The sequence below is a fragment of the Branchiostoma floridae genome, chromosome 1 (assembly GCF_000003815.2).
Source record: "Branchiostoma floridae strain S238N-H82 chromosome 1, Bfl_VNyyK, whole genome shotgun sequence".
Lineage (NCBI taxonomy): Eukaryota > Metazoa > Chordata > Leptocardii > Amphioxiformes > Branchiostomatidae > Branchiostoma > Branchiostoma floridae.
This window is the reverse complement of record NC_049979.1, coordinates 1,461,285-1,470,350: the sequence shown is the minus strand read 5'-3', so window position 1 is coordinate 1,470,350 and position 9,066 is coordinate 1,461,285. Positions and strand designations below refer to the sequence as shown.

General features: G+C 43.4%; 1 protein-coding gene across 1 annotated transcript in view; it reads right to left on the bottom strand.

The window, feature by feature from the left end:
* LOC118422329 (zinc finger CCCH domain-containing protein 14-like) overlaps positions 1 to 9,066 on the bottom strand; it is a 22,219-nt gene that overhangs the window by 11,490 nt on the left and 1,663 nt on the right. Inside the window, exons 3-11 of the mRNA XM_035829851.1 lie at positions 8,674 to 8,788; positions 7,312 to 7,379; positions 6,816 to 7,063; positions 5,952 to 6,107; positions 4,843 to 4,926; positions 2,890 to 3,032; positions 2,205 to 2,337; positions 785 to 926; positions 5 to 78 (exon numbers count right to left, since the gene is read on the bottom strand). Of these exons, the coding sequence (XP_035685744.1) occupies positions 5 to 78; positions 785 to 926; positions 2,205 to 2,337; positions 2,890 to 3,032; positions 4,843 to 4,926; positions 5,952 to 6,107; positions 6,816 to 7,063; positions 7,312 to 7,379; positions 8,674 to 8,788 (1,163 nt within the window). The remainder of the gene's footprint in view (positions 1 to 4; positions 79 to 784; positions 927 to 2,204; positions 2,338 to 2,889; positions 3,033 to 4,842; positions 4,927 to 5,951; positions 6,108 to 6,815; positions 7,064 to 7,311; positions 7,380 to 8,673; positions 8,789 to 9,066) is intronic.

Genomic DNA, 9,066 nt, shown 5'->3' with positions numbered 1-9,066 from the left:
TCGTCATTTCTTCCTCCTCCTTGGATACGACATTGCGCCGGTCGCCGGGCGGGGTCACCAGGTCATGCTCCTGGTAGTCTGCACACAGGTGAGACAACACACAGGTAAACAACACAGGTGAGACAACGCACAGGTAAACAACACAGGTGAGACAACGCACAGGTAAACAACACAGGTGAGACAACGCACAGGTAAACAACACAGGTGAGACAACGCACAGGTAAACAACACAGGTGAGACAACGCACAGGTAAACAACACAGGTGAGACAGCGCACAGGTAAACAACACAGGTGAGACAACGCACAGGTAAACAACACAGGTGAGACAACGCACAGGTAAACAACACGGGTGAGACAGCACACAGGTAAACAACACAGGTGAGACAACGCACAGGTAAACAACACAGGTGAGACAACGCACAGGTAAACAACACGGGTGAGACAGCACACAGGTAAACAACACAGGTGAGACAGCACACAGGTAAACAACACAAGTGAGACAAACAGTCTTAATTTCACCACATCATACATTCTATGTCTTGTAACAGCATGATCACATGGTGGTCTTGTGGGTAGGGTTGTAGTGGGAGTCCCATTTTGAGGCAAGCCACAACTTGAAGACCCCACCACACTTATTGAAAAGAGAAGGTTTTCACATTCCCATGTGAGTGGATCAAACCTAACAGTTTGGTCTAAAGCAGCTTGCACTGAATGAAGGAAACTGGTGTGTTATGACTTTTAAAAGGTGATTTACTGGGTTGCGAAACAAGAGGCCAACACCTACCCTCCTCCTGTACCGGGCTGGGCTGGATTGTCCTGGAGACGATGTTACGAAAACTGCGGTAACCCCCCAGCTGGTGACCTTCGACCCTCACGGTCGGCCTGTAGCTGGTTGGGTGGTACTCTGACCCCACCATGGGGTCATACTGCCAGGGAGAAGAACAACATGATCTTTAACCGTCTACTGATAACTCATACAAATGTGGTGCCAAAAGGTCACCTTGGCTGGCTGAAAGTTACGTCATACAGTTCATTTCATTTCAGGGCACACAAACCTGGTTCTATGGATAACAACAGTCCAAATCTTATGTCCTCTGTTTACATATATGTTTACGTCGATGTAGGTTAGACATCCAGGTAATAAGATACGCCAAAAAGTAATTACTCAAGCAACTGGATATGGTTTTGAAACGGTCAGACGTTTCGGATAGAATCCACTATCACCTTTGTTTTCTTTGGAATCCAATTGTCTTCAGTCAAAATTGTCTTACAACGTTTCCTATTGGACATCTGAAATTGTCTTTCATTCATAGTTAGAGTATAAAAGACCTGTTTCTTTCAGATCACTTCAGTGTTACTGACGAAGGATAGTGGATTCTATCCGAAACATCTGAATGTTTCAAAACCATATCCAGTTGCTTGAGTAACTACTTTTTGGCGTACATATATGTTTGTTTGGCTGCAGCTACATTTAGATGCTATATAGATAAGTAAGCATATGTTGATCTCTACCTGTTGCCTAAACTGGTTGACTAGGGGTGGGTACTGGTACAGCTTGTACAAAAAAACTAGGAACAGGTTCTGTTCAGGTCCAGAGGACCAGGTCCAGATCCAGACCTGAACCTGAACCTGGTTGTTCGTGACAACTTATCAATGGGGGATGCTCAAAACAATGGTCGGGAGGAGTATCCGACTGGTATTTTAAAATCCTGTTTTCATGTAAACAACACTAACTGTTAAGTCTGATGGAGATTGCAATAAACAAACAAACAAACCAACCTGCATGGGCTGCACCATGACCTCCTGTGCGTGTTCCTGACTTACCCTTAACCTTTACCTGCTTGTTTGTTTGTTTGTTTGTTTACCTGCATGGGCTGCACCATGACCTCCCGTGCGTGTTCCTGACTTACCCTTTACCTTTACCTGCTTGTTTGTTTGTTTGTTTGTTTACCTGCATGGGCTGCACCATGACCTCCCGTGCGTGTTCCTGACTTACCCTTTACCTTACCTGCTTGTTTGTTTGTTTGTTTGTTTACCTGCATGGGCTGCACCATGACCTCCTGTGCGTGCTCCTGCCTGCCCTTTACCTTACCTGCTTGTTTGTTTGTTTGTTTGTTTACCTGCATGGGCTGCACCATGACCTCCTGTGCGTGCTCCTGCCTGCCCTTTACCTTACCTGCTTGTTTGTTTGTTTGTTTGTTTACCTGCATGGGCTGCACCATGACCTCCTGTGCGTGCTCCTGCCTGCCCTTGACCTTCCCGGCAGACTGGTTGGCCTCGGAGATGGCTCTCAGCAGCAGGGAGCGGTTAGCCTGTTTGGAGGGAGGCAGGCTGGGTCTGCAGGGGAGGAAGACATGGCAGGATTGGTCAGGAAATAGTTTTATAACATCTTAATCCCTGTAAACAGACTACTAGTGTGCTTACAACAGCTTACTAGTGTGGCTGTTGTACACAGTGCACAGCTTAGTTCAGCAGGGAGCGGTTGGCCTGTTTGGAGGGAGGCAGGCTGGGTCTGCGGGGGAGAAGACATGGCAGGATTGGTCAGGAAATAGTTTTATAACATCTTAATCCCTGTAAACAGACTACTAGTGTGGCTGTTGTACGTAGTGCACATCTTAGTTCAGCAGGGAGCGGTTAGCCTGTTTGGAGGGAGGCAGGCTGGGTCTGCAGGGAGGAAGACATGGCAGGATTGGTCAATGAATCATGTGCCAAGTACTCAAATCTAGCTATACAGGATATAGGAGAATTCTTTTGACACTACCAGCAGGAACTTACATTGCTTTTACAGTTACAGTTACAGTAGTGTTATAACATCTTAAGCCCTGTAAACTTACTCTATCAGTATCTATACAAGATAGAGTACTAACTATACTCTAAGAGACCGCTGACCTCCTCTCTGGAACCCTGACCGTACTGGCCACGCCCTTCCTCAGGGGTTCATCCTCCTCCGACTCGTAATCTGGTGCTGCTGACAGGATCACGGAACCAACCACGGAGGACGGGGTCTTACGCTTCCGGGCAACCGGATGAACCTGATCGGGAGGAGACAAGAAAAGTTAGTGCCATGCAACAATCCGTCTTAAGGACTACGTCATATTTCCAAACCAGGGCCCGGCCCGGCAGCATTCGGGAACGAAAAGCATGATACCAAAGGACACCAAACTGCACAAAACATTAAGAGAATAGTCGTGGCTATTATTTGTGTATATTTTTACGTCTACATAACTACATTTCTATTCTCCATTTCCACAAACAGCCTGGCTGGGCCCCGGTTTTGAAATGAGACGTTAGCCTAACCAGTTTGTCCATAGATTGAGTCAGACACAACATGTATTGCCTGATTCGTCTCACTCCAGAATGACGCTCTCCTACAGGCCCAGTGCTCATGTGCGCGCATACAATTTATTTTATAAATACATTTTATTTCTAACTGCCTCTCTAACGATCTCTCTAACGATCTCTCTAACGATCTCTCTAACGATCAGGAAAGAAAGGAGTTATTTGAAGAGGCATGCAAATTCCACAAAAATTTCCAAACGCTTACCGACGAAAACAAAACTATAACGCTGTTAACGTCACATAACCCACGCATCATAGAAAAAGTGGGACACTTCGTCTTCCACTGCTTCCAGAAAAGAAGTCAAACCCTAAATACGTAGATTGTAGCTCTCAGCAGTCCATACCATTGATAGAATAGTCACTCGTTTACACTTGTCACCATTGTTATCTATACCAAAGTATTTCATTTTATACATGTTTATTATATTCTCTGTATGTTTCATGTTGCAATTAGCCCTCGGGCAAGAACTTGCAAATAAACTTCTACAATAGCTGGAGATCTAAACATCATGAGATACTTTTCAAGCAAAATGAAGGTAGCGTATCTTTAGACTGTTTCAGGAAAAGAAGTGCATCATGCGGTATTTTTCCAGGAAAAGGAATGTCACGCCTCGTGAGATCTTTTTCCTGAAAAATGAACTCTGTGAATCACAGGACTTTTTTCCAGGGAATAAAATGTATCATGCATCATGAGATCTATTTTTAGTAAGTGAAAAACACTTAGACATTGCTGAAGGAGTGAGAAAGCAAAGGGAACGTTTGCTAATGTAAAACTAGGCAAGGTCTATAGCATACAACATTGGACTTTAATCAAGTGCAGCATACAATGTTGGATTTTAATCAAGTACAATTGTTAACTGTTGATGTGGTACTTAAGTTGAATGTATACCTTCAATATGTGCCACTGATTTGCAAAGGATCTGAGTTAACCAATGAATGAGCTGATAAAACATTTTATTGTAATAGCCTTTATTGCACATTCTCGGGCTAAGTACAGGCATATAGATACAAAGGGTAGTAATGCAGTAAACATGGTTTCTAAGACTAATCTAAAACATAAATTCTAAAACTATTCTAATACATTTGTTCGGCTTCTTCTCGTTTCTTAGTTATGTTAAATATGTAGCTTGAGATGTGTTTGTATAATGTCGTTTGATCAAAGCTCATAAGAAAAATGAATTTTTCAACACTAGACATATATTCAAAGCGAGGGAACTTTCCTATAATATAGCTAAAAAGAATACTTCTATCATTATTATATAAACTACAATTTAATAGAAAGTGAGATTCATCTTCGATCTTGTTCAGGTTACAGAACTGACAGACTCTTTGCTCCAGAGGTGTGTGGTTGTGCCTCCCTGATTCAACACGGAGTTTGTGGCAGCTGATTCGTAGTTTGGTGATAATAGATCTTTGTCGTTCGTTCGGAATCTTAAGATACTCTTCTTCGTTATAGGTGGATTTGAACAGTCTGTATGAGCGTAAAAGGTAACATGTCCCCACCTGTGACACATGCTGGCTGGACACCTGCCTGCCATGATGGCTGCTACGACTGGACACAGCGGCAAGCCGGGGCTTCACAGGGGACTGGGCAATACAGCAAAGGTTAAATGGGTTAAATGTACTCAGTGCTTAGTGTACTGCTTAACAGACATGCTCTATACAAAATAACATAAACAAAGAAAAACAACCAACAAACCAAAATAACAAAATATACACTTCCGAGCGTCAATCAGAATCTAGCAATTGTGAATCATGAAACACTAAGTTTATAATGAGGTGTATCAAAGCACAGATGTTGTCCATAATAAGCAAGCTTGTAAAGTTTTCAAGAAACTATACGTTGATTAGCACATTAAAAGGCTTCAAGAACACCAAAGAATGTGCTAAGACTTGAGAATAGAGGTTTGCCCAGATGAAGTGGCTCGAGTAACTCAGTCCCAGCTTGTACCTACCAATGAACTGAACTGATGGTTGTACAAGACAAGTTGACTTAACAGTTGTACATATACGGTACATGAAACGACCGGATACCTGTGGTAGATACTGTACAGAAGACTGTTTGGTTGCATGTCTGCAGGCCTGTGTTTGGGAGGGGAGGTGGTCACAGCCTGGTACTGTACAGGTGTGTAAGTATGACTCACCTGTGGTAGGTACTGTACAGGTGTGTAAGTAGAACTCACCTGTGGTAGGTACTGTACAGGTGTGTAAGTAGAACTCACCTGTGGTAGGTACTGTACAGGGGTGTAAGTATGACTCACCTGTGGTAGGTACTGTACAGGTGTGTAAGTATGACTCACCTGTGGTAGGTACTGTACAGGTGTGTAAGTATGACTCACCTGTGGTAGGTACTGTACAGGTGTGTAAGTATGCCTCACCTGTGGTAGGTACTGTACAGGTGTGTAAGTATGACTCACCTGTGGTAGGTACTGTACAGGTGTGTAAGTATGCCTCACCTGTGGTAGGTACTGTACGGGTGTGTAAGTATGACTCACCTGTGGTAGGTACTGTACAGGTGTGTAAGTATGACTCACCTGTGGTAGGTACTGTACAGGTAAGCAAGTATAACTCACCTGTGGTAGGTACTGTACAGGTGTGTAAGCATGACTCACCTGTGGTAGGTACTGTACAGAAGACTGTTTAGCTGCATGCCTGTCCACATCTGCAGGCCTGTGTTTGGGAGGGGAGGTGGTCACAGCCTGGTACTGTACAGGGGTGGCTGCAGGGTGTCTGGACTGTGCCAATACAGTGGGGAGGGGGGCAGGCTCCTGGAGAAGAAGAATCGTTGAGGTTTGCATTTAAAGCAAAATAATGTTTGCTGGGTGACAAGTTCTCCACGAGGGTACACTGTGAAAAACCTTGAACATAAAACCAGAAATTATTTCAAGATTTATACCTATGATACAGTAATGACAAGAAAACTGAAACGGTACAGCGATTGTGACTAGCCATAATTATCATGCAGGAAATCGTCCAGGGAAGAAGAAGAGAGGTTAGGCAATAGAAAGGATGGGAGGATAATATCAGAGAATGGCCAGGCATGACGCTAAATGAAACACTAAGAAACACGGAAAATGGTGGAGAAAACTGAACTTCTATGATACCCCTGGGCCCAATGCATCCTCCTACGAAGGAACAACCAACAGCAAAACCGCCTGTTTGGATGTACCCTGCCTTCTCAACCGTCACCCTTAGTTCCTGTGGGCGTCGCCACAAACCGACTGTCGGCCAATCAGAGAATAGACCTTTCAGTTTTCAAAAGGGACATCGCATAATAAGGGTAAACTCATTAATATCTATAAGCAAGGCAGTCAGGAACTAAGGGAGGCAGTTGAGAAAGCAGGGTACATCCAGACAGGTGGTTTCACCGTTGGATGTTCCTGCTTAGGAGGATGACCCAATGATCCCACAGATTGAGTGATATAACTAATAAGACGAGATGAAATGATGATGAGATGAAATGATGATTACTGTACCTCAGTCTCCAGCTCCTCCATCATGTCCGAATCATCGGGTTTGATGGAGATGATGGGCTCCGGAGGGGGGACCGCCGGAGGGGGGATCAGCAAGGGGGCCTGTGCGGGGGGCTGTGCAGGTAGGGGGGCGGCTGCCAGGTGCTGGGTGGACACGGCAGGTGTAGAGACACTGGCTACAGCCGGCGCAGGCGGCTTCTGGCTGGTCACAGCGGCCATGGCCTTGGCACTCCTGCTCACAGCGTCAGATTCTGTAGGTAAACACCAGAAACAAATGAAAGGTTTTATGGACTTCTGCCATGCAAGGCCCTTTGCCATCCTAGATAACATACTGACAGCATGAAAGGACAATGGAAGTGTAGCAGTTTCCACAGAGGATGAATGTAACTGTAAGAAAATGCTTTCAATTTTTTTGCACTTCTGAGAAGCTAATCATTCTTAAATGTGGACATTGAGATCAATCATATTGTGATCTACTTGAATATACTGAAGTCCTTACCCTGCTGGAACACTGTGTTCACTTCTCCTTCCGTTGCATTCTGTAGCTTGCTCAGGACTCCGTGGAGCCTGTGGGGGGAAAGGAAAATATCTTATTTCCACAACTTCAAGATTTCTTTGTGACAAACTTCCGGAGCAATAATCTGTTGCAAATGTACCTACTTTGTTGCAAGTATACCACTGAAGATGTTTAGCTGCAACTGCAACTGATTATATCTTCCTAACATAATTGATAAGTTTATTGCAAATTCTGGCCCGAGGGCTAATTGCAAGTGACAAAAAAATGACAGACAAAAAATGGTTAACACTAAAACAGCATAGTAAGCGACTGCTCTAGTCTAACTGAAACTTTAAAGATGTAACTTATTGGGTTTGACTTCTTTTTCTGAGACAGTGGAGGATGAAAGATCCCACTTTTTCTATAATGTGTGGGTTTTGTGACATTAAGGGGAGAGTGGTTTTCTTTTTGTCTGTAAAAGTGGGGATATTAGGATAGAATTTGGTGGCTTTTAAGACCTCTTTTCTCTCTTGATCACAGAAGGGCCAGTTTGAAATAAAATGTGTTTCGGCTTCTACCATAAAATAGAAATAGAAATAAATAAAATAGAAAATAAAATAAAATTCACGTATACTAGTAATGCACATGGACTCTAGTCTACAACTTTCAACACCACAACCTTCAAGCCTGATACAGGTTATTGACAGACAAAAACTCTCCCAACCAAAACATTACAGGCCGTACATGTATGTGAAATGAGATTCAATAAGTCTTCCCAGAAAAATATTTACAGTATGTGGCAAGATGAATGTGTTATCCTCTGTCTGACCATGCAGTGTACTTCTCTGTGTCTGGAGCTTTCAAAACGGCAACCCTAAATCCTGCTATAGTCTATAGAAGCCCAACAAAAACTCTCCCAACCAAAACATGTAAGTGAAAACAGCTTTACTTAGGTTTTCCAACTCTTCCCACAAAAACATCTACGGTATGGCAGGGTTGGACAAGTTTTCCAAAATTCATTTAATTTGTCCTACTGGGCAACTACATAAAAAAAATTTACTTGCCCAAACCAACTTTAATTTTCACTTGCCCGAAATCTAAGTGACATTTTTCTATTTATTTTCTCTTCCATCAATGGAATTCTTGTTATTAGCTCTATTTTTCTGTGTTGACCCATTGCTTTATGTTATGTTGTGAAAATTTGTCACTCAATGGAAATTTAACTTGCCCGAAGTGAGAATGCTGATCGGACAAGTGGGGTAGGGCATACACTTGCCTGACCAGCATTTTCACTTGCCCGGGACAATAGGGCTAGTGGACTTGTCCAACCCCGTATGCGGCAAGATAAGCGTGTTCTCCTCTGACCATGCCGTGAACTTCTCCGTGTTATTGGCCAGGAACAGGGAGAGGTCGTCAGTCATCTGCGCCTGGCTCTTCTTGTTGGCAACCATCACCATGATGTAGTCCGGCAGCTCATCATCTGGGGACGGAAATTGTATACAAGGTTCTAGTTAGTGCATTTTAGCATAGTGGGCCACTACGCTATGATTTGCTACCACTACGTAACAATGATGACCACTACGCTAATTTTCAACTAGCGTAGTGGTACTTTACTATCATTTGGGTGTTGAATAATGTCTAATCAAATATGACAAATGATGATAAAGCCATCTAGACTGACCAAAAAAATCATATGATGTTACCATCTAGTCTAATGCCAACTTTTTACATTTTCAAATTTTCACGGTTGAAGGGCCA